Source organism: Corylus avellana, chromosome 7, assembly GCF_965113065.1.
Source record: "Corylus avellana chromosome 7, dhCorAvel1.hap1.2, whole genome shotgun sequence".
Lineage (NCBI taxonomy): Eukaryota > Viridiplantae > Streptophyta > Magnoliopsida > Fagales > Betulaceae > Corylus > Corylus avellana.
In genome coordinates this window covers 12,906,734-12,933,053 of record NC_142496.1, presented here as the reverse complement: position 1 = coordinate 12,933,053, position 26,320 = coordinate 12,906,734, and the positions used below count along the sequence as shown (strand labels likewise).

The window sequence follows — 26,320 nt, the reverse complement described above, 5'->3', positions numbered from 1 at the left end:
GCCTGATCAACATATGCATGTAGTATGGACTAGTTAGTTAAATCAATTTGGATGACCGAGTCCTGGATTTAATGAAAGTAACAATAGAAATCCATACCCAGTTTTTAGATTAATCAACATGGGGAACTGGGAGTAGACGCTCATGCCCTAGGCCTCATGTGTTTGTCGATTTTCACAAATTCATGCTTTCTTAAAAAACAACTTTGTAGACACCCTTGCTAAATCCTTTAAGAAAGAAAAGATTTAGAGTAGACACCCATGCCTAATTCGTTTCTTAGGGAAATCAATAGCTTAAGGAGTACACACCTATACCCTTAAGTTGACAACCATTAAGTATGCATGACATGATCAAAGTATTGACATATTGTTATATTATCTAAATATAATTAGTGGTGGATATCAAGGCCCTACCTTTTATTATTATTAAGTCACAATCAATTTTTGTTTTGTTTTACTTAAGGAATTTATTTTAAGCAAAATTTGGCAATCCTTGTGGGAATGACCCCATACTTGCATCATATACTACTATGTTGACCTATTGCACTTGCAGGTAAAACATACAATTATTTGTCTATTAATTTAGGTAGATATTTGTAACAACAATTGGGTCTACCTCGAACCCAAAAAGATAATAATTTCATCTTTGTGGTTGTTGATCGATTTTCTAAGATCGATGATTGCGATCGATCGCACGATCAAGAGCACACGGGAGATGTTATGTTATTTTTCACATTTTATTGGCTTAAAACGACTTTATTTCATTATTGTATTAGGATTAGAGTTTTGAGAGTCTATATTTCGTGTTTTATTAGGTTTAAGAGTCTTTGGGCTATATATACATGATTATAGACTCTAGAAAGTCAGTTTATATAGTTTATCAGTTTTCTCTAATAAGAATCCTCATAGGTGAGTTTTCTTCATATTTTTCCTTGAAACCATCGATAGACTCTATAGTTTTGAGAAAAATTCTCAGATCTTTAATAGACTCAAGATCTAAGAATTATTTATCTTTCTTCTTGTGCTATTTTATTTGCTTCCCACCTAGTCAGGCTGCATCAGTGAGGCACTTAAACTGCATTATAATGTATTTGCAGAAGAGCTTCTGATTATGAATAAATGAGTTGCAAGAAAAGTGGATTAAATGAGCAGTACTTGACAATTTATCTAGCGTTAATAACATTTTTAGTACTTAGGTTTTCACTTCTTTTTTTTTGTTTTTTTTTTGTTTTTTCTCACCTAGCTAGGTTTCAAATCGTATCATAGATGGTACCTCACTTATGGGTAAAGACTAATTTAATACTTCATCACATTCCATCAACCGAACTAATTTTGGCCACCTCATTCTGACCTTGGGGGTGGCTAAATGACCAAAATGGGGTGGCCAGGCCACCCGATATTTGCCTTTCTTTTTTTTCTTTTTTTTTTTAAAAAAAAAAGTTTTGATTTTTGTAATTATTTTCATTAGTTTGATGAGTTTTTTTTTTTTTTTTTTGTTAGGACACTGTTAGTCCGTTAGTTTGATTGACGGAATGGTGACAGGGTACTAAACCGGTATTAATTTATCCATAAGTCAAGTATCATTTGTGATACGGATTAAAACCTAAGTAAAAATAAATAAAAAAGTAAAAATCTAGATACTAAAAAATTTATTAAATCATTTATCTAATATGATTCAAGGAGCACAAGGCTATAAACCTGACAATTCTATTAAGTTAAATTAGTTAAAGGTCGGATGGAAAGACAATTAACGAGGAGACGTACGTACGATGATACAAATTAAAATGACAAGAAAGAATAAGATTATAATAGAAAATATTTAAGAAACGTAAAAGAGATCACTTGCAAGTTCTCGTGGAAGAATCTAGGCAACTTTTCAAACCAAGAGGTCTGTGGTTCATGACTTCAATATATATGGAGAGCGTAACAATTTTTTGGCCTTTTGTTATGTCATGGTGAAAGAGTCGTCCAAGTGCATGCCCAATACTCTCTAGGAACCCCATTAAAATTAATGAATCCATTGTGGAATCTCCTGTAGTTCTGCTGTGCGTGATGACAAATTTGGGTGCCACTGTTTTGAGTGCCAAAGACTTATGTTCACTAAAGGTACTAAGAAATTATTGTTAAAATAATAATTAAGTAATTAAATTTATTTATTTTTATTGATTTAAGTTTTTGAGGTAAATGGTGATTTAACATAATATTAAAATTAAAGGTCTTGAGATTGAACCTTAACCCCGTCAATTCACATTATTTAAATTAAATATTGCCCGTGTTGGACATCACCTATTAAAAGAAAATTTGAACCCATACGTAAAAAAAGTTATTAAAATAATAATTAAATAATTAAATTTACCTCTTTTTATTCAAAATTTTTTTTCCACCATTTGTTAATCCATTTACTGCCTCCGGAAAGTTTTATGCAATAACTCCGACTAAGAGCATTCCCAATGGAAGAGCCAAATGTTACTTTTCTATAAAATAATTCTTCAAACGTTTAAAAAACCTCCTACATTGGATTAGCAAAAAAAATGTAAAATATATATTTGATTGGAAGAGCTGAAAAAAAAAAAAAAAAAAAGAGTAAATGTAGCAGCACTTTTCAATGGAGCTATTTTATTTTTCATTGTTTCTCTCACATGTTTTCTATTTTTCCCAAATCTTTTCCTATTTTTTCTATGCATCTCTTTTTTCCAAAATTTTTTTCATTTTTTCTCTCACATGTTCTCTTTTTCCCAAAATTTTTCTTACTTTTAATAATATTTTAATAGAATAGATAGAAATATAGCTAATCGGATGTAAAGACATTTAAAAATGTCTTAGCTAAACTAAATAAAAGTGAGTTTTGAGAAGTCATTTTACATAAAAATATAGCTCTTCCATTAGAAATGCTCTAAGACCGCACATCCACAGAAAAAGCCAAATTTTCTTGTTTGGGCCTCTTTATGCCATGCATGACTGATGGATTTAAGGATAGGTAACGACAACACCATGGTTGTTGCATGTGTTTTATTTATTTCTACTTTTATTTTGGACAAGTAAAAGTTAATTCATTGAAAAAAAAATCCAATAAGAATAAAAAGAATCACAGCTCCTAATAAAAAGACCCCTAAAGTTAATGGAATTGTTTTTAGATCGCACCCAAAACAAAATCTTTGAAATAATGCACCTGCAATCTTTGGATGCAAAGATAAATGGAGAGCCGATAAATTAAATAACTATAAACGGCAAACAAAGATAAATACAAAGTTTTTATCTCGGACGTACAACAATTACCATGCATGATGTTGCATGTCTTTATGTATCATTAAATCAAGAGTAATCGCATCTTTAATTTGATGATGCATAATAAATGAGATGGGCTCTTGTGTGTTGAAACCGCAACACGAAGCCACCCCATGGCTCAATTGGGGTGGTTCGGCCACTCCTAACTTAAAAAATAAAAAAAAATAAAAAATAAAAAGAAAAAATCGTTTGGCCCTTTAACTGGCCAAACGATTTAATTATTTATTTTAGTTTGGCTGTTGGGGGTGGCCGCACCACCCCCTATGGGATTCCTGGCTACCCCTTAGTTTTTTTTTTTATAATATATATATATATATATATATATATATATATATATATATATTTTATTTTCAAAGTATAAAAAATATTTTATTATTATTTATATTAATAGGACAGATGTCCATTTATATCCTTAAAATCTTTTTAAAAAAATCTTAATTAGTCATTAACTAAATACTCCCTAATCAAAAATTAGGTGGAAGAGAGTCCTATTCTACCAAGTTTGGTTGTTAGTGCCGACAACAAAAAGCATGCACTTAATGGGAGCAAGAAGTTTGGACTTTTGTAGTACGTGTTATTCAATCATTCTAATTGAGTCCAAATACATGGCTTGTCATGCAACATCATGCTTGTCTTGTCTTGTCATCACAAGCTATGTATTTAGACTCATGCAATCGTATTGAGTTCAAATGCATAGCTTGTCAAGCAACATTGAATACACGGCTAGATTAGAGCCCTACACAAGATTAACAAGCTTTCTTGCTAGAAGGCATTTACAGCTTTAATTTGTCATATTGAGTGATATAAGAACCAACAAACAAAAACCTCCGTGGAAAAAGATCTCTATGCTAGCTCCATTGTCTTGTCACGCGGGCATAAAAAAAACATGCAATTAATTAATGGGAGGAAGAAGATTCAACATCTGAAGTATTTAGTAATGAAGCATTGCAAAATATTATTTATATTTTAAAAGTAATAAAAAATTAAAAAAATATTTTTTAAAAAATAAGGGGTGGCTGGACCACCCCCGTTAGCCTGCAGTAGCTTCGGTTACCCTAGACCGGAAAAAGATCTCTATCTAACTCAATTGTCTTGTCATGCAGACATAAAAAAACACATGCAGGTAATTAATGGGAGGAAGAAGATTCAACATCTGTAGCATTTAGTAATGAAGCATTGCAAAATATTATTTATATTTTAAAAATAATAAAATATTTTTAAAAAACTAAGGGGTGGCCGGACCGCCTCCGTTGGCCTACGATGGCTTCGGCCACCCTAGACTAGTCGGTCACCCTCACAGGTCAACGGGGGTGATCCAGCCACCCCCAACCTAAAAAAAAAAAAAAAAAAAATCCTTTGGCCCCTGGGGTGGGGTGGCCGGACCACCCCCAAGGAAATGCGCTTTTTTTTTTTGGTTTGGCCGTTGGGACCACCCCTTATGGGGTTGCTGGCAACCCCTTAGTTTTTTTTTTTTAAAAAAAAAAAAAAAAAAAAATTTAATTTTGTATTATTTTAGTTTTTTTATTTTTTTTTAAGTATAAAGAATATTTTATTATTATTTATATTAATGGGACAGATGTCCCATTTAAGGCCCTAGGATTTCTTTAAAAAGTTCTTGACCATTAACTAAATATTCTTTAGTAAAAAATCGGACGAAGAGGGTTTCATTCCACCAAGCTTTTGTTAGTGTCAACATAAAAAAATAAATAAAAAACATGCAATTAATGGGAGCAAGAAGTTTGAACTTTTGTTGTATGTGTTTTTTTTTTTTTTTTTTTTTTTTTTTTGTAATAAACTAATAACCATTGAAGCAGAAGAAAGTTACACAAACATAGACAGAAAAACCCAATCCAAACAGACTACAAATTCCTCAAAGCAGGTGAAGAAGGAAATCATTTGCGAATGCAGTTTGAGAAAACCCTTGCTGCGGTGCAATCTGAAGGACATAACCATCGGGAGTATGAAAACTCCAATGAAGCATCTAAACAGACTTTCAAAAAAGCCATGGAGAAATAGATGCAAAGTAACGGTGGAAAAAAAAGTTTTCAAAAAGAAAGCAAAAAGAAAATAAAAAAAGATTTTCACTAACGAAGAGTCTAAAATTTAACCGGATCGGGTTTAACATACATCAACACAAACAAGTTACAAAAAAACAACACAACAAACGATACACAATAAAAAAAAATAAAAAAATAAAAAGCTAAAAAGCAGAGTAAAATGTCCAAAAAATAGCAACGACGGAGTAGTCGGAGTGGTCGCAGAGGGCAACGAGCCGGTGAAGGAACCAAAAGACCAATGTAGGAGGTGGAGGGAGGTGGAAAGGCGAGTAAAGGGCACCACGCGTCGGCGCTTGGAGGACACGTTGTATGTGTTATTCAATCATTCTAATTGAGTCCAAATACATGGCTTGTCATGCAACATCATGCTTATCTTGTCTTGTCATCACAAGCTATGTATTTGGACTCATTCAATCATATTGAGTTCAAATGCATAGCTTGTCAAGCAACATTGATTACACGGCTAGATTAGAGCCCTACACAAGATTAACAAGCTTTCTTGCTGGAAGGCATTTACAGCTTTAACTTGTCATGTTGAGTGATATAAGAACCAGCAAACAAAAACCTCCGTGGGAAAAGATCTCTATGCTAGCTCAACTGTCTTGTCATGCGGACATAAAAACAAAAAACATGCAATTAATTAATGGGAGGAAGAAGATTCAACATTTGTAGTATTTAGTAATGAAGCATTGCAAAATATTGTTTATATTTTAAAAATAATAAAAAATTAAAAAATATTTTTAAAAAACTAAGGGGTGGCCGGACCACCTCCGTTGGCCTGCGGTGGCTTCGGCCACCCTAGATCAGTCAGTCACCCCAACAGGTCAACTGGGGTGGTCCGGCCACCCCCAACCTAAAAAAAAAAAAATCGTTTGGCCCCTGAGGTGGCAGGACCACCCTCGAGGAATTTTTTTTTTTTTTTTTAGTGTTTGGCCGTTGGGACACCCCCTATGGGGTTGCTAGCCACCCCTTAGTTTTTTTTTTTTTTTTTTAAAAAAAAAAAATTAGTTTTTTTATTATTTTTAAACTATAAAGGATATTTTATTATTATTTATATTAATGGGATAGATGTCCCATTTAAGGCCCTATAATCTTTTTAAAAAGTTATTGACCATTAACTAAATATTCTTTAGTAAAAAATGGGACAAAAATGATCTTATTCCACCAAGCTTTTGGTTGTTAGTGCCAACATAAAAAAAAACATGCAATTAATGGGAGCAAGAAGTTTGGACTTTTGTTGTATGTGTTATTTTTTTTTTTTTTTTGTAATAAACTAATAACCATTGAAGCAAAAGAAAGTTACACAAACAAAGACAGAAAAACCCAATCCAAACAGACTACAAAATCCTCAAAGCGGGTGAAGAAGGAAATCATCTACAAATGCAACCTGAGAAAACCCTTGCCACGACGCAATTTGAAGGACATAACCATCGGGAGTATGAAAACTCCAATGAAGCATCTAAACAGACTTTCAAAAAAGCCATGGAGAAATCGATGCAAAGTAATAGTGGAAAAAAGGTTTTCAAAAAAAAAAAGCAAAAAGAAAATAAAAAAAGATTTTCACTGACGAAGAGTCTAAAATTTAAGCGGATCGGGTTTAACATACAGCAACACAAACAAGTTGCTTTGGTTGTAGAAAAAAGTATGCTCGAGATTTTTTAGTCAATAACCACTAACGATAACCGCTTTTTCACCTTTATTTTGCTTTCAACATGGAGCCAGCCTGAAATAAGGAGAACCATTCAACATTAGGACACATGTCAGTTAATGAAGTAATTGAGAAGTAGTTCATAACAGCTGTATTCTATTAATAATATAACTGAGCATGTGGGATCGGGATCCCCGGCAATTCTACCAAAAATTGCCCATCAAGTTTTCTTCAAATCCTAGCCATCCAATGCTATTCAACAGCCACTAGCTCGACACGTGTCCCACTCAAGATAAATAATAAAATATTATTTATTTTTCAAAAGGAAAATGTAAAATACAATATTAAAATATTAAAATTAAAAAAATAAAACACTGGGGTGGCCGGCCACCCCAACTGAGCCGCCACCCCCAGGGGCTGATTGGGGATGGCTTCGGCCACCCTAGGGGGCCGGTTGGGGGTGGCTCCAGGGCCACTTCCTAGGTTGAGTGCAGTGACGGGTACAAAGAGTTTTCCCAGAATATGGTTAGGAGATTTGCCATCTTGACAAAGGCTTTTGTGCTCAATAAACAAGTCATTTTCTCATACAGTTCTCTATATATTCTCATATCAATCCATTCAAATTCACCATTCAAATTCACCATTCATTATTTCTCTTCTATTTCCTAGAACATTTATGTTACACTAATAAGGTCTTCTATTTCAAAGCTCCAAGGAAGAATACACTGCCTACAAATTCCAATTCCCTTGCAATGGCTTCGAAAACACTTGCATATGTGCTTTCAACCGTCCTTGTCCTTCTCCATCTCCACATCTTTGTAGGGCAGACGACTGTCGTGAAAGATGACAAAAATTTCACTCTTACTCGGAATGGTAAGTATATAATATATAATTTGCCTTTGACGTTTGAGGGGTTTTTTTTTTTTTTTTTTTGAAAAAAAATTGGTTTAAACTGCTATCCTCATTAACTAATAATAGTCTGAAGACGACTCTGAAGTTTGAACATGCTTAGCAAAAAGAGCGGTTTCTCAATACTCAAACGGTGTGTTTTCACTTTACATAAACGTTATGTTTTGCAAAATAAAATAAGAAGTCTTTTTCTCCTCTTCTTTCTTCAACCTTTGTGACCTAATATTCTAAACCTAAAACTCTAACAGTTACAGTTACAGAAAAAAAAGGAAAATTGCGTCTGCGGCTGAGGATGAAACCAAGTCCGCTTGATCGATGCCCCTTCAAGAACATCTGAGGGTGGGCAACGAGAGCAATCCAAGAAATTATACCAGGAGTACGAGAGTTTTTTGGGAGTGAGGGGGGGCATTTGACCCCTCTCAAACCCCCTCCCTCTGCCCCTGAGTGTATGCATCTTCCTTCATTCTAACTTGTTATGTGTAATTCTAATTATTCGTAAGGCATGAGTCTGTCATGCATAAGTCGAAGAAGAAGAAGAACATATATATGTGTCGGCATGAAATTTGGGGTGTAAAATAAGAGTTTTACCGCATTTTTATTGTAATTAGTCTATTCCATTTGAATTTGTAAGTCTTCATCATTTTAACTTGTAATTCTTACTGTTGTCACAGCTTCTGGAGCATGGGATCATAATGTTGTATCGGCACTGGCCGGCACCGGGGGCCCTGGAACAGGGGGCAACGGCCCGGGCGGCAACGGCACAGGGGGCATCGGCACGGGCGGCGCTGGCACGGGGAACGGCACGGGTGGCGCAGGCACGGGCGGCGCAGGCACAGGCGGAGCAGGCACTGGTGGCGCCGGCACCTGGGGCGCTGGCACAGGCAACGGCAACACTAATGGCACTGGGGGCACTAGCACGGGGGGCTTCGGCCCGGGAGGCAACGGCATAGGGGGCACCGGCACAGGCGGCAATGGCACTGAGGGTGGCACAGGTGGCGCAGGCACGGGCGGCGCAGGCACAGGCGGCGCAGGCACGGGCGGCGCCGGCACTGGCGGCGCTGGCACCGGCACCAGCGCAACTCCGGCTCCAACACTGGCACCAGCATAGGCATTGCGTGCTCTTCATAGTTCGTTAAGCTTCCATTATCAATAAAAAGGCAAATAATAAGATAAGGTGCATTTAGAAGCTTGTACTATGCACAATAAGGCCAATTATCTTGTGTTTAAGGCCAATAATCAGATGCGCGTGTATTTGTAACTTAGAAGTTTGTTTTATGAATAATAAGGCCTGTAATCAGATATATGTCGTGTTAAGGAGCTTGTATTATCTACAATAAGTTCCATTATCAAATATGGTGTGTTGCAAGGCTAATAATCAGATATGTTGTAGAGAGAGAGAGAAAAAATAGTAGTCAACACTCCAAGAAAACATAATTTTGTCAAGAAAATTATAAAAGAACAGTGAAAAAGCAACAGAGAGACAAAGCCCAGTAGTCAACGCTCCAAGAAAATTGAATTTTGTCAAGAAAATTTATCAAGAATGAAAAAGAAAGAGAGAAATACCCTTTTCAGAGGGAATTTTCTTTTCCGGTCTTCCTTCGGCTTCTCGTCCGATTCGCGACTGGGCGGGAAGGAAATAGGGGTTGCTGGACCAGAAGGAGAGATTGCATTGAACGCCCGGAAGATCTCATTCTCTTCACTAGACTGCCTGAGGGAGAGAGAGACTGCCAGAGAGGGAGAGAGAATGGCGCCGGAGATAAGGTGATTGTGTGCTGGGAGAGGGAGAGAAGAAAGAAGAGGAAGAAGAAAGGATGAAAAAAGAAAGGAAAAAAAAAAATCGAAGATCTTCGTATGCCTAGGCCTGCAGCCAATAAACTTTAGTAACATTCCAAAGTGTGGCACATCACTAAAGGGGTGACGTGCCACACTTTGGCACATCACTAAAGAAGTGATGTGCCAAAAAGTGGCATGTCACTAAATTGTGACGTGCCACATATGTGTTAAATTTCAACGAAAAAGTTGTTATCGCAAATCTATCATATTTTTCAAAATTAGTGACTTGTGAAAAATAAGAAGAAAGTAAATACAAGTAATTACAAATACAAAGATTTACATGTTTCAGCACTAAGAGATGCGTCCACAAAGTTTTAGCGAAATCTCACTATTTCTTGAGAAACAATAGAAGAGGCGTGAATTACATCTAAGGCCTAGTCGCCATCATCCTATACACTCCCCTTGAGACACATTACAAACTTCAACATTGTCCTTTAGTGACTACCTGTTTCCACAATGATTTGGTCACTCGCTGTTTCTATGGGACAAGTTTAAGCAAATATTTGACACAAAACTTTTGTTCATATTTTCTTTTAAGAAAGTGTCTTTAAAATAAACCTTCGTCATTGTCTTTTAACTTTTAAGTGTCTATAAGATTGGTATAATTATTGAATAGCAATGTTGATGTTGGGTAGGCAATGGTAACCCATAGATTTACAAATTGAAAACCTGATTTGTTTAAACAAATTGGAATTAAAAAAGAAAAACAAGGGAATTTACAACCAAATGCTCCACTAAATTGTCATTTGTCTCCCCATGTGAAGTAAAGAAGGCCAGAAACTTAGTATTATTGCAGTTGGTTGGTCTGCCCATGGCCTGCGGCTGTGGCATCTCCAGACAACCCCAAGACACCATCTCCAGGGTGGCTTGGAATTTTCTGCTTCCCTTTTCTTTCATGTTTTCCACTGGGGGCTAACTTTAGTCTAAAGAAACTAATTGGGTCAAAAAGCCCACAGGCTGCTTGGAAGTTGGTGCACTAAACAAGAAAAAAGAAAAGTAAAAAAAAGCTAGCTCTTAGATATTAATGTTTGGACAAACGTTTATTTTAATAAAAAAATATTAATTTTTTATTTTATTTTATAACCATTTCACTTTGTTGGTAAGATAGTGCTAGTAAGCATTTGAATAACTCTTTGTTAAAAAATAAAAAATAAAAAATTTAAGACTGAGTAACACAACCAAATCAGTAAAGTGGAATAATTGTAAGATAAAAATGTACTTTATAATATTATTCTTATTTTAATCGTTCAAACTTTTATAAATTGAAAAATTATATTCTTTTACTCAACTACAATCAAATTTAATTGAGTGGTGATAAGAATGTTACAATTTTTATTATAAAGTTATTCACAAATTTGTGTGACAATTCATAATTAAGATGGCTCAGTACTTACAGCTGACTTAAACAATTTTGTAATAAAAGTTATGGTATCTTTATCATTTTTTTAATTTAATTATTTAATAGCTGACGTAGTAAATGTCACGTTGACTTACAAATTAACATGACACTCCTCATGGCATTGCCAAGTTATCTATCACCAAATTTAATTATTTAGTAGCCGACATAAAAATGTCACTATTGTAAATTAAAATTTGGCTTGAGGTGGTAGTTGATATGGTCAAGAAATTTGTTGTAATTTTTAAATTATTTGAGGAAACTCCATTGGGAACTCTAAACAAGTGGAATAAGATGTTTCTTTGGATCATTAAAAAAGTTTCTTTGGATCACCTCTTGTCTTGGAAAGGGCTCTCATCTTCACATACGGAAAAATGGTTCCCTCCTACAGCAAATTCCTTCAAGATAAATTTTGATACTGCTGTGAGAGACTCCTTTTCTGCTCAAAGTGCAGTCTGCCGAGATTCAAGTGGCAAAATTATTAAGGCTCTTTCAAAGATCAGCCCTCCATGTGACCCCACTTATGGGGAGGCGTTGGCTATGTCTCTTGCTGTCTCTTTGGCAATCTCTCTCAACATCTCAGATTTTACTTTGGAAGGGGACTCTTCTATTGTCATCATGGCGCTCCAACACCGGTCCCTGATTCAAGATTGGAAAATTGAGAACATTATTGCCAACTCCATTGCTATGATTCCCTCGTCTTCCTCTTGGAAGGCAAGAAAAGTTCACAGAAGTGTAAACTTCTGCGCCCTCCATGTGGCTTATTGGGCTGCGGCTAGAGTTCATTCCGGCTGAATTCCCATTCACTTGCCCCATTCCCCCTCTTTTCCCATTTGTAGTGGAAAAGATCCACCCCTATTAGTTTTGTTTCTGTTTGTTCTTGCTGTTTGTGTTGGTTCCTCTTACCAAAAAAAAAAAAAAAAAGGTGGAATAAGATGTTAAGAAATGTAGGTAGGAAAGAATTCATAATATTGATTATCATATGATTAATGGTATTACCCAAACTTGTGATTATTTAAATGTAAATAGTTGAAGAAATCTAGGAAAATGAAACACCACTTTTCAGGTAAACATTTTACCTGTTTTTGTATGCCATATATATATATATATATATATATATATATATATATATATATATAATGTTGATTAATAGCTTGGGAGGGGAAAAGAAAAGAAGGTTGAATTGTTGGTAGAAAGAGATATATAGAATTTGTGAGCATCACATCATCAAAAGAAGGGTCAACCTTGGACACCATATCTGTCTCTACAGTCTACAGCTACAAACCATGGATTTCATGAAAATCTGCTGATTTTTTTCATCACGACACCTAGCGGGGTCCAGGAAAAGCAATGTACAAAAGAAATCAAAGATTAAAGTTTTTCTCAAATAACAAATTGTTTTCATTAATCTAGAATTCAAAAACAAAAAGAGAGAAAGATAAAATCGAGACACAAATTTATGTGGTTTTGTAAAGGATAAATACTCCAACAAGATAATTATGGATGAGAGAACAACTTAATGTCAAGTCTTATCTCATAAGAAGATATAAGTTAAACACTTTAGATTAGGATGACAACATATTTGAAATTGTATAGATATGTTACATTATCTCAAGAAATGTTGTATATTTGTATTGTAACTCTTCATATTATAAATACAATCAACCTATGCTAGATTACAACAAGGTAGAAAATAATATATTCTCTGAGTTTACATGGTATTAGAGCTCGTCTATTTTTTCCGCAATATTTTTTTTCTTAAGTAAATTTTCTTTTCTCTCCCAATGGTAGCCAAACCCACCCACCCTCAACTTGTCACCTTCCCCAATTTTAATCTTACTAAACTTACCCAAGATAACTATCCTACCTGGTTGCCCCAAATAATTCCACACCTTAGAGGGGTAATCTTTTTGGCTACGTTGATGGACCTCACCCATGTCCACCGCCCACCATCACCACTGTGAAGGAACACATCTCCTCCACTACGATGAATCCAGCTTGTCTACATTGGGAGATGCAAGATCAAATCATCCTCGGCTTCCTCACCTCCGCCATATCGGAGAATATGATATCTCATATAGCAAGATGTACAACATCCAAACAAGCCTGGACTAAATTAGAGACCCTTTTCGCGTCTCAATCCAAAGCACGTATCTTAAACGTGCACTTTTTTAGTTGGCCACTTTGAAGAAAGGCAACCTATCCATTGTTGATTATTTCCACAAGTTTCAGATTCTCATCGATGCCCTTGCAGTTGTAAATCAACCTCTCAGTGATCTTGAGAAACAATCATTACTCCTTGTGGGACTTGGCTCATAATACAACCCTTTGTTTGGATGTTGTGCATCTTGCTACATGAGATATCATCTTCTCCGATATGGCGGAGGTGAGGAAGCCGAGGATGATCTAATCTTGCATCTTCCAGTGTAGATAGGCTAGATTCGTCGTAGTGGAGATGTATTCCTTCACGGTGGTGATGGTGGGCATGGGCGGTGGATAGGTGAGATCCATCAACATAGCCAAAAAGATTGCCCCTCGAAGGTGTCGAATTATTTGGCCCTCTAAGGTGTGGAATTATTTGGGGCAACCAACAAGATAATCATGGATGAGATACCAACTCAATCTCAAGTCTTATCTCAAGAGACTCAAGATAAGAAACGGTAACTTAAACACTTTAAATTAGGATGACAACATATTTGAAATTGTATAGATAGGTTACATTATCTCATCAAGAGAGGTTGTATATTTTTATTGTAACTCTTCATATTATAAATACAATCAACCTATGCTAGATTACAGAATAATATATTCTCTGAGTGTATATGTCCGATTATATTTCACTATTCAATGATTTAGATTACGTTGTTACATCATAACATACTTATAGAAAAACCAGTTATACGGACGTATTCACTTCACTTCGACAACTAGCCAACCATACTAGTATTTAAGTAAACTAACTGATAGATACTGTCACACCAACTTAGTGACAATATGACGATGAAATGTATCATAGTTTGGAAGAAAATTTTTGTCTTTGTTAAAAATATAAACATGGGATGGATTTGGTGTATCCACTACCCTGGCAAAAGAATGCAAAGTTGGATGGGGCATTGAGTGTATGACACGTTGTTGAAACTTCAGGGAATAATTAAAATCTACTTTCCAAATTAATAAGTTTGGAACCACTCCTAATTACAGCCGCCCAATTATCAAATATTCAAGCCCACAGTATTCAACTATTCATGGGAAGTCTCTTATTGTTTTCAATTCTTTTTAGGTAGGAAAGTCTTATTTGGCCTCAAAGAAAGACGTGCCTATTAAAGTATGAGTGGCAAAATTGGTTTTATGGTTTAGGTTTGTGACCTGATGAGTTATGAATATAATATATGATCATACAAATAGACATGAATATAATTTAAATAATTAATCATGTCAAATTCTTTAACCCTAATATAATTTGCTTAATTAAACGGGTGACACGACATCACTAGCATAAATTATTTAAAAAAACAAATTATGTTGGATTGATGCGAATACGACTTATTTTTATCTTACTTTGCTGACTTATCAATGCCGATTAACCTTTGAATTTTTTTTAACAGGTTGATAGAATTTTTTTTTAACAGGTTGATACAAGACACTACAAAAAACACATTTTTTGCTGACTCATGATTACTGACGTGTCAGGTCGTCTGACATGTCAGTAAATCCTGCTGACGGGGCTTTCCTGACGTGTTTCGGTCGTGAATAATGTGGGTGTCAGGAAATGGGAATTCCTGACGTGTCATTTTTGGCACGTCAGGAATTACTGACGTGCTAAATCCAACACGTCAAGAATTTCCTGACGTGTTCAATTTAACACGTCAAAAATAATTCCTGACGTGTCAAAAATTGACACGTCAGTAATTTACTGACGTGTCAAAAATTTACACGTGAGTAAATATTCTGACGTGTAAAAATTAACACGTCAGGAAATTCCTCACGTGTCAAAAACTGACACGTCAAGAAATAATAAATCCATTATTTATTAATTTTTAAATAATGTTATATTAAATTTGGCTGAAATTTACTGACGTGTAGAAAACAACACGTCAGTAAATGCTGACGTGTTGAAATCAACACGTCAGTAATTATTGACGGGTAGTTTTTAACACGTCAGTAAATAATTTGTTGACGTTCTACTTTTCACACGTCAACAGTTACTGACGTGTCAAAAAAAAATACTGTTTACCACGTGAATAAATGGCCCTTTTTTTGTAGTGAGAGTTGATTGGTACAACTACATTAGCATGGTAAAACAAAAAATAAAATATTACTTTTTCAACATAGCAGAATATGAGGGGCTGCACGTACACAGGTTTTTTTAATTTTTTTTATTTTCTCTGGCGAGTACATGATTTATTCCACAAGAACAACAGAGGTACAAATTACAAGGTATAACAGCTACAATATAGTATAACCTTGTCTAGACACTACGTTCATCATATACATTCTGTTCTTAGTATTGATCTGAATGGACTGAAACTGGAATACAATCAAGAAGAAAGCTCTAGTTGCCGCTTTTAAATAAAACATGCTCTTCTTTTAATGTGGTCTTGTCTCCAACAACTGAAACCCAAGTTTCTGCAATTTTATCCACTCTTCCATCCAAAATTTCTACTGTAGTGAAGGCTCTCATAGTGCCACTAGACTCTGGTGGTGCTGAAAGAGGAGTTTCAATATTCATGAAGCTTCTGTCGCCAGTGTCTTGTTCATCAATCAATCTTTTAACCCTAGGAACAATGGCCCCATTCAAGTATATAGTGTTGTCAGGTCCAACCACAATCATTTTCCGGAGGCCATTTCTATATGCCAGCTCTTTATGCATGTGACCAAAGACAACCATTGACACAGCTATCCATTGTTGTATAAGAAAGGCAACCTATCCATTGTTGATTATTTGAATGTATGGATAAGTCTAGAGTTCGTCAGACATATGGAAGTGTCACGAATGCTGGGGTCTAACATTGACACAGCTCTTCCATATACATTTCCAGGCCACTTAGGTTACCGGTTGAACAGGCTAAATGAACTTATAGATATAAAAGTATGCAAGATAGGTGATCAGCGAGGGAGAATGGAACCTGCCTGTAAACAGCACCAAATCCGGCTGCATTTCACCACAAACCCATATTAAATGAGATAAACACACAATTTTTTATCACATAAAGCTAAAACAACACATATGAAGGAAAACACAAAAAGCAAAATACAATTGGCAGTAATTAGAACAAACTTTTTTTTTCTTTTGGGTGCATTTGGAAGTTAACATAATTCACTTCTTCAAAACAAAATATTTAAGGGAAAATTCACTTTACCTCCTGAAGTTTCAGGAGTTTTTCAATTCAAACACCAATGTTTAAAAATTGGCAATGTACCCTTCTAATATTTCTAAAATTTTCAATTCAAACCCTCCGTTATTAATTTCCATCTAATTGGACGGAAATCATCTCACGTGCGTCTCACATGGGATTTTCATGCCCTTTATTCCAATTTCACCCTCATTAAAACCTATGAAATTATGTAATTACCCTCATAAACACCTATGAAATTGAGGGTAATTACGTAATTTCATAGGTTTTACTGAGGATAAAATTGGAATAGAGAGCATCAAAATTTCACGTAAGACGCATGTGAGATGATTTCCGTCCAATTAGACAAAAATTAGTAACGGAAGGTTTGAATTGAAAATTTTTAAAACATTAGAGGGGTACATTGCCAATTTTTAAACATTAGGGTTCGAATTGAAAAACCCTGAAACATCAGGGGTAAAGTGAATTTAACCCAAATATTTAACATTACTCACTTTACTTAATTACCCATCAAAATTTCTGCTTTTATGTATTTAATTACCCGTGAAATTGTTATATCATAACCATAATTCCAAAGCAATGAACTTCAACCTATTACAAATCCCAAAACTTAACATTATGATATTCTTATTTTTTTATTTTTTATTTTTTCTGTTTAAATTCTAAATACAATTTTTAGGTCCAACAAAAGTGAAAGATCAAAGAGAGAAAATTACCTGCAGAAATTGAAGTGCCTTTGTATCTTCTTCAAGATTCCATCGTCGTGCTTCAAAAACCATAAAAGAATTGTCAGCAATGGAGCAAGTATCATCATTTCGAGCTAGAGTTTCAAAATTCAGTCAAGAACATATGCAAGAGACAAAGAGAGAGAGAGAGAGAGAGAGACTCACGACGTCGCCGACGACTGCGATTCGAGTGGAGGCAGACATGGGAGAGCGAGTGGAAGGGTTGGGCTTGGACGAAGCGGAGGGAGAGGAACTGGAGAGACAGCAGAGAGTGGACGCGTGCACCAACGCGCTTAACATAGGGGGCTTCTTTGTCTCAGAGTGATTCAGGTTGTCAACGGATACGGCTGAAGTACGTGATTAAAATCCTAGGGCCTACACGTAAATCACTAGTTGACTAAAAATTGTTGGGCCTACATGATAAAATTCTTCAAATTGTAGTCGTGATAAAATGATAATATCTTTTTTAATACATTTGGATTTTTTTATTTTTTATTTTTTATTTTTTGTTTTTATTTTATTTTCTATTTTAGAGAAAATTATTCTGATTTCATTAATAGAGTAGTCAAAAGCATAAAAGCTCTTACAATCACATAATATAAAGTTTTGAAAGATCATATCCGAAGTTAAAAAATTACACGTCATAAAAAGCCAAAAACATACAGATTTTACATTGAAATTCTATCTATGACGTCCAACATCCGCAAAGCATGCCCAATCTTCAGCTTATAGAACAAATCTACTCTAGGCAGACTCCTTCCGAAGCAAAGGTAGCCTTTTTCCCAAGTATAAACAAAAAGTCTCACACCCAAACTATTTCATTCACGACCCGAAAGCCATAAAATTATTCACATCCTCATTCTAAAGGCCAGGACAACAAAACATACACGAAAATACAAGAAAAAAAACAAAGCAACAAAAACCCACAAACTAGCAGCACGATCGGAGTGAAGAGCGGAGGGAAGATACCGGAAGATTATGGCCAGAGCGCAAAAGACTTAAAAAGCCCACAAACACCAAAGGAAGGCCACTGGAAGAATCTGGCCTGAGCGCAACAGACCACGCATCGGTGCGTGGTTGCCCAAAAAAAGATGCCAAAGGTGCCGTTGGAAGCAGGTGGAGCCGGTGAGCGCAAGGAGGATGGAGGGGAGGAGGCGGTGGTCCTTGTCGATATTAAAAATGATAAAATACATATTATTTAATAAAAAATTAAAAAAAATAAAAAAACTTAGTGGTGAAATTGTTGAATCTGGATTCAATTGGACTTGCTAGAGAGGAGCAGGTGGTCCTTGTCGATATAACGACAAAATATTTTTTAATCTTTAATATTTGTTAGAAAAAATAATTTAGGTTTTTTTTTTTTGGCCCTTAAAATTCTTTTATACAATTCGACGTTCTTAAAATTGAATCTTTCATTTCGTCCAATCACATAATTAAAGAGTGTTAACTTTTTTTTAGTGGATGACATAACTCTAATTACATACTAACAAGTGTCTACCCTCGTACTTTTTATGTCTTCAAAGCAGCTTGGCCTTTAATAGGTATCGGGTTCATGGCTTTAGGTACGGCACTATAGCTTTCAACTTAAATGATTTTAATTTCTTTTGTAGAAAAATAAACATATTTATCTTGTAATTAAGCATAGTACCTATCCTATTACTAGTTATACTGGACGTCAAACCCAACATCTATTCTAAGATTTGGCTGTCCAAAGCGGCCATCATAATGTTTTTGCTTGTTAATTTGATTTTTCTAACCTATGCTACAAAATAGCCCTCCACACGAGACATTTCTCTAGCTTATGTTGGCTAAAATTGCTAACCATAACCGCCTAAGTGGTGAACCGGCGGTTAGGGCTTAGTAACTCTAATAACCGTTAACTATTTTTTTTTTTTTTTAAAAAAAAAATTATTTTATTTTTTTTAGAAAAAAAAAAACCAAAACGATGCCATTTCTATGGTAACTAAGACATAACCCGCGCTGTGCGCGAGATTCTTCTTTATAATTTAATTTTAAAATTTAAACGCATCCACATTTTACTTTTTATATGAAAAATTTATCATGCATCTTTTAACGAAAAGACATACTCAAGGTTATACACCAGTACATTATTGAATATGTACTTTTTTTTTTTAAGTGTACTGAACATGTATTTAATGACACAATCATATACAAATGAATTAAAACATAAGACCATTGAATTTAGTTTAATTTATATAAACTAAAACATGGTAAAATCTTTGTTCCCGTTGGAGTAGTTTAAAATGAAAAGAAGTATAATGAGAGAAAAAAAAATATATAGCAAGAATAAAACTTGGATTCTGATTACCAAAGCATTAATAGAAATTAGCAAGAATCTATTATATTGTTTGTGTCATACCTATTATATTTTAATACAAATAAAACTCGTATTCTTCTGAACATTCAAAGAAGAAGAAAAAAACATAGAGAAAAACAAACAAAATATTTTTTTTTATGAGTACAAAATAATACAAAATTTTTTACTCAACATTTAATGTAATTAAATAAAGCTTCTCACATCATATTGAATGCTTAATTATCTATTTTATGTTTCCAAAAAAAGGATTTTTTTTTTTTTTTCGCACAGTAATCAAATAATTTTTTGCTTTCTTTTGCTTGAAAATTTTAGTATAACACAAACGAAAAAAAAAAAAAAAAAAATCTCATAAATCATTCAATTGAATTACAACATATTTGTAAAAATGTTAAAATATTTGCTCTCATGTGAGTATTTTAAAATGAAAATAATAACAAGAGAAAACATGTGGATTTTGATTATCAAAGCATTAGTTTTTAATATTATTGGTCTAATACCTATTATATTTCAATGAAAATTAAAATTCATATAATTCAAAACATTCTAAAAAAATACAAAGCAAACTAAACAAAATACTTTTTTATGAATACAAAACAAAATCTTTCACTAAACCTTTAACACAATCAAATTAATCAGCACATAAGGTGCAATGCTTAATATAACTTTGGTGTTTCGAAAGTATTTATGTTCCATTTATGCTTATTAATCAAATAAATGTTTGCCTTGTTTTGCTTTCAAAAGCATAAAAACACTTTAAAAAATGGTCAAAAATCGGCTAAATCACATAAACAAAACAAAAAATCAAGTAAAATGTAAGAGCCTTTATTTTAGTTTAATTCATATATATTAAAACATGTTTATTAAATCTTTGTTCGTATAAGTATATGTGATTTAAATTGAAAAGTATAAAAAATTAAAAATAATAAAAAAGCAAGAAGAATACATGAATTATAATATAAAAAAGTAGTAGGAATATTTAATATTTTTAGTGTGATATCTATTGAAAAAAACATATCAGCACTTTTGATAATCTGTTTCCAATTTCCTAGCACCAAATTCTATATATTGTTAAAAAAAATTAAAAAAAAAATCCAATATATGGTTTTTTATATATACTATATACTATGATATATATATACACACACACTACGATTTTTTTTTTTTTAAAAAAAAAGAATACGTGGATTATAATATAGAAAATTAGTATGAATATTTAATATTTTTAGTGTGGCTTCTATAATATTACAATACAAATCAAACACATATAATTTTGAACATTTGAAAAAAAAAAATACATATATAGAGGAAAATAAACAATTTTTTTTTTTTTTAATAAAAATTTCTTCCTTTAGATATACATGGTTTAAAATGAGAAGTATAAAGAAAAAAAATTAGCCTTTAAAAAAAATGGGCTGTATGGCCGATTTTTATTTTTAATTTTTTATTTTATGACTTATATGGCCAATTATAAGTAGTTAATTAATGTAGTATGTTTTTAAATTCTAAATGTTGTCTTTATATAGTTTTGGAAAGTAATAAATTCTAAGAAAATAATATCATACATTAAAATTGTGAACTTAATGAAATCACATATAAGGAAAATTATTGAAATAGAATTAAATGCTCTTAGTTAAGCTAATTTAATGACCGATTCACTCTTAAAAAACCGGTTTAAAAATTATGCCTTAGAAAACCGGTTTAGCTTTTAAAAAAAATGGGTTCATGCCATATATATGTCGCAATTCTATACTACCTCTCTACCTCTAAAGAGTGATTCGGCTTATATATATATATATATATATATATATATATATATATAAACCCATTTTTTTAAAAAGCTAAACCGGTATATATATATATATATACTAGCTTATAACCCGTGCTATACGCGAGATTATTCTTTACAATTTAATTATAAAATTTAAAAATATTATAGTCGTATTTTCGTAAGTATTATGAAATTTACTTTTCATAATTGTAAGAGGAAAACTTGAATTTTGCTTAATCAAAACATTAATATAAAATTAGAAATAATCTCTAATATTGTTGGTGTAATACTTATTTTTTAAACGGCACATCACTTCGGATCCATTATGCTCAATATGTGGTTTAATTAGCAACTTAAAATGTTGGGCACATCTTGTGGAGTTGTCCGTCAGCCAAAGATGTTTGGATGGAATGCAGCCCCATGATTTATAAATGTACCAGTGATGAAATTGAGGTCATTCATGGCTAGGCCAAATTGATGGAAAGGTTGGACTCAGATCAGATGCAGCTCGTGGCCACTGTGGCAAGACAAATTTGGTTGAGAAGGAATTCTATTGTGTTTGGCGGTGATATGGTTGACCCTTCATCTCTGCTTCGACGTGCGAAAGACCAAGTTAAGGCTTTTTGTAATGCTGCTATAAGGAGAAATTCTAATTCGGTGGATCCTCAACCCAACCTAACACTTAGATGGTTGACGCCTTCAGTTGGGTATGTAAAAGTCAAATGGGATGCATCAATCAATAAACCTCAAAACAGAATGGGTGTTGGAGTCGTTGTACGTGACCATGCAGGGAAGGCTTTGGCAATGATGTGTGCGACCAAGGGTTTCATCAATAATCCTACCATGGCGGAAGCAGTTGGGGCATGGACAGCGGTGGACTTAGCAATACGTATGGAGCTTCGAAATGTTATTTTTGAGGGGGATGCGTTAGAAGTAATTCAAGCTCTGAATAAGGAGGGTGATTGCTGGACGATCTATGGACAAACCGTGAATGATGCTAAGGAAGAGCTGCACAAGCGGCAAGGATGGGGATTCAATTTACTAAAGTGGGTCAAAAGGGCAACATCTTTTTTTATATTTCTATAATACCCTTCTTCTTTTAAAAACTCAAATAAAAAATTAATAATATAAAAAGCAAAAAAATTAATTTTTCAAAAGAAAAATGAAAATGAAAAAAATGAAAGCGGTGGCTGGCAATTGAGCCAACAACATGGTTCATTTTGATACCACAGAGAGCCAATTGTAAATCTTGTAAATTGCAAGGAGTCATTTTGCATTTTTCCCAAAAATTTACTTGGTTTGTAACTTTTAGGCCCCACAAAAAGCCATTTAGCCGAGAGGAGCCGTAGACTCAAATATCTTGGATTCAATTATCAACTAGGAGTTTTAATTTCTTAAATATTTTATATTATATTCTTAATTATTTCTTGTCATTTTGTATTATCATACTAGCTCTCCATTGGTCTTTCCAAATATTTAAGCTTCAATTAATTTAACTTATTAGAATTGTTAGGGTTATAGCTAGTATTGTGCTCCTTGAATCATATTAGATAAATTAACTACTCATGCATATGATCCACTTTTAGGGTTGAATATTGTCCAAAAGAATGTAGCTATATACACTATAGCTTTTGTTGCAAGTTCCTTACAAACTGACATGATAATCCATATGACACTGATCATGTAATCAGCTACCAAATAATTAAATTTGCCTATTAAATTTTGTTATTTAATTTTTCACCATTAAAATATTGCCACATGAGTTTGTAAGGTCAGAATTGCAGTAAAAGTTGTAGTACTTCTTGCATTTTTCTAAGCTATATCAATATTGTATGAAATCATGATGTGTATAAATGTTTTAATAAATAAGTAGCTCGCTTTTCTTATTATTTGACTATTTTTATAGTTCATGTAATATTAAATTAATTTAGATGCTGTCATTTAATCAGTTAGAACTGATAATACAAAGAGTATTTTAAGTGGTTTTTTATGTCACACACTTAAAAGACAAAGCATTGTTATCCACCTAAAATATGTCAAGTCAATCGGTGTAATAAATGAGTGCAAATAATAACATTACTAACTCTAATACAATACTAGCAATTTGAATGGAGAAAAATTAGTCGGTTTTTAGTTTGAAATTTCTTTTATTAGTGACGTTGATCTACTATTAATGGACTTATCCATGCATCATGTCTTTAATAATCAGAAGCTCCAAATTACCATGCAGTAGTACGTGTACAGAACATGATCTCTTCCTTTCATTTGAACGATAAAGTATCTAATTAATTATATTAGATGGTACGTATTTTATGGCTTTTTACTTTTTGACAATATTGCGTCACCGTCTAAAGACCCTACGATATATATATTTCGTCTCATGCACACATGGAGGCGTGACGCTAGCCACAGATTCTTAATTCCCGATCATACAATGGCGGCGATTAATGGAGCAACCAACATTAATATTCAATCAGATAATTTACTAGCTAGTAAGCAAGTAAATTACTCCAAGAGGAAAAAAAGGGAGGGGGTAAAAGGAAAGCCTACTGCTTATATATATATATATATATATATATATATATATATATATATATATATGTATAGGCTTGCATTCTCTTCTGAAAACTCCAAGCAATATCTCATTCTCATAGCTATTAGCCTAGAGCAAGGCAGAGATGGTGGGCAGATTATGGAGAGAATGCATTATAGCATTTATCCTCACCTTCCCTTCAATGGCTCGCTCTAATACTGCTATTGCGGCTATTATTCCCCCAGTGAAAGCCGGATACTGGTATTGCCACAGTGACTTCCCAATCCCGGTGCCTAGCATGCCTTCCCAGCTTTTCACCCATCTTTTTGCTGCCTTTGCAGATGTCAAACCCAACACCTATGAAGTCACCTTTCCTAACGAATATAGGGTGCAGTTCCCAACCTTCACCCAATCCTTGCAAAAAACAAACAAAAAGGCCAAAAACCATTTTATCCATCGGTGGATTCTCTGATCCTAGTACTGCTACGACCTTTGCTTTAATGGCTAGCCAGCTCAGTACCCGCAAATCATTCATAGATTCCTCACTAAAGCTAGCAAGGTCTAACGACTTCCATGGCCTTAGCCTCCACTGGCTGTACTCCTCGACGGTGGCCAACATGACCAACCTTGGCTCTCTCCTCGATGAATGGCGTGCAGCCGTTGACAAAGAGTTCGAGCTGACCAGAAATGACCGGTTGCTTCTAGTCGCAGCGGTCAATTACATGTCGTCGGCGTCGGACGTCCCATATCCCTTTCATGATATTGCAAGGAACTTGGACTGGTTCAACCTAGTGGCATACAACTTCTATGACCCTGCTCTGTCAGTGGATAGTACTGGACCTTTTGTTGCATTGCACAGTCCACAAATCAATGAAGAAGCCGCACCTAGTGGGGATAACGGCTTCAAACACCAGTGCTTGCCAATAAAATAGTTTTTGGCCTTCCATTTTATGGCGCCGCGTGGCGCCTAGCAAATGAAAATAACCGAGAAATATTTGCGGCAGCTGCTGGACGGGCTCAAAGTGATGGGAATGATGATAAAGTCTATATTAATGTCGACTCATTTGGGACCTTACCTTATAACCAAATCAAGTATTTCATAGTGAAACACCCAGGTGGCAGACAGGATCACAGTGACGAATATGTTGTAGACTATTTCAGTGCTGGGAATACTTGGATTGGTTATAATGATATTCAGAGGGTTAAGAATATTATGATATGGTTATTTACTTGTTATTTACTTCCTTAGGTATTATTAGTCTACTAGGTTTACCTTTCCTTAGTCTACTAGGTTTACTTTTCCTTAGTTTATTAGGTTATTTGTCTCTCTATAAATAGAAGCCTTTGTATTCATTATCATTATAAGATTAGAATATATCAATACAATGTAGTCCATTGTGTGCTTCCACTCTCTCTATTATTCTTCCACTCTTCTATATCTCTCCATTATTCCAACATGCTATTAAAGCATTCTAACATGGTATTAGAGCCCTCTGTATTCATTATCAATACAATCATAATAGAAGAGATGCAGTCCAAAAAAAAAGCTTCCCCTCTCTCTCTCTTTCTTCCGCTTCTAATATATTATCCAATATATTTAACATTTGGTAGTTATTTGGCCGAGAGGAGTCACGGTGGCGGTGCGATTAGCTCGGGCAGAAACTGCCGAAGGAGCGTGGAGGAGCTTAGAGGGCCGATGGCAGCGGATCTTCCACAAATCCGTAGATCTAAAGGAGTGGAAGAGATTTTGAACGGAAAACCGCTTGGCGGAGCGTCGACGACCAAAATTGGGAGGTCACCGGAGGGAGCGCCGGATTGTGAGCAGAAAATTGCTTGGCGGCACGCCGACGACCGGAATTGGGAGGTCACTAGAGGGAGCGCCGAAAAACGTCAAAGACGTTTATGAAAGCCACAGAAGGTGGCTCTGATACCATGTTAAATATATTGGATAATATATTAGAAGCGGAAGAAAGAGAGAGAGAAGAGAGAGAGAGCGGAAGCTTTTTTTTTCTGTGGAAGATTCGCTGCCATCGGCCCTCTGAGCTCCTCCACGCTCCTCCGGCAGTTTCTGCCCGAGCCAATCGTGCTGCCACCGTGACTCCTCTTGGCCAAATAACCACCAAAGGTGGTGTCTCGACCCCAGAATGGGGGATCTGTGCAATCTCAGCCTATTCCAGCTTTGCATGCGCCTCCGCGCTCCGCCCTAAGAAACTGCCGTCTCTCCAATGCGCCTCGACTTGCGGCTGCCGCTCCTCCACATGCCTCCAACCTTTGTCGGATCATCATGGTTTTTGCTCCGTTCGGTAGATCCGTCACCAGTGGTCTCGAATCCGTCCAGATCACCACCATTGGAGCTCAGACGTGCTGCCACGCTCCGTCCAAAGGGTTTGCATGTGGGATTCACGCGCTGCATGCGCCAGCAACCCTCTTAGCGCGTGTGGCACACGCGCCAGCACTTCTCCTCTCTCCTCAACAGC

General features: G+C 34.9%; 3 protein-coding genes and 1 pseudogene across 3 annotated transcripts; 3 read left to right on the top strand and 1 right to left on the bottom strand.

The window, feature by feature from the left end:
- The first annotated feature begins 7,620 nt into the window (after positions 1 to 7,620).
- On the top strand, positions 7,621 to 9,195 carry LOC132185721 (uncharacterized). Its single transcript, XM_059599490.2, has 2 exons — positions 7,621 to 7,860; positions 8,568 to 9,195. The coding sequence occupies exons 1-2, from the start codon at positions 7,740 to 7,742 to the stop codon at positions 9,002 to 9,004; spliced, it is 558 nt and encodes a 185-aa protein (XP_059455473.2). The 5' UTR covers positions 7,621 to 7,739; the 3' UTR covers positions 9,005 to 9,195.
- Positions 9,196 to 15,677: 6,482 nt separating this feature from the next.
- On the bottom strand, positions 15,678 to 16,013 carry LOC132185242 (uncharacterized). The gene has a single exon (XM_059599042.1). It carries the CDS (start codon positions 16,011 to 16,013, stop codon positions 15,678 to 15,680), a length of 336 nt encoding a protein of 111 aa, XP_059455025.1.
- Positions 16,014 to 21,787: 5,774 nt separating this feature from the next.
- Positions 21,788 to 22,396, top strand: LOC148584479 (uncharacterized). The gene has a single exon (XM_088518473.1). The coding sequence runs from the start codon at positions 21,788 to 21,790 to the stop codon at positions 22,394 to 22,396; it is 609 nt and encodes a 202-aa protein (XP_088374599.1).
- A 1,592-nt stretch (positions 22,397 to 23,988) lies between these two features.
- On the top strand, positions 23,989 to 25,749 carry LOC148584478 (class V chitinase-like; annotated as a pseudogene).
- Positions 25,750 to 26,320: the final 571 nt, after the last annotated feature.

Coding starts and splice junctions, on each gene's coding strand:
- LOC148584479 (XM_088518473.1), top strand. CDS start 21,788: ATGGAAAGGTTGGACTCAGATCAGATGCAGCTCGTGGCCACTGTGGCA.
- LOC132185721 (XM_059599490.2), top strand. CDS start 7,740: ATGGCTTCGAAAACACTTGCATATGTGCTTTCAACCGTCCTTGTCCTT. Junction 7,861..8,567: donor TTTCACTCTTACTCGGAATG/GTAAGTATATAA, acceptor CTGTTGTCACAG/CTTCTGGAGCATGGGATCAT.
- LOC132185242 (XM_059599042.1), bottom strand. CDS start 16,013: ATGGTTGTCTTTGGTCACATGCATAAAGAGCTGGCATATAGAAATGGC.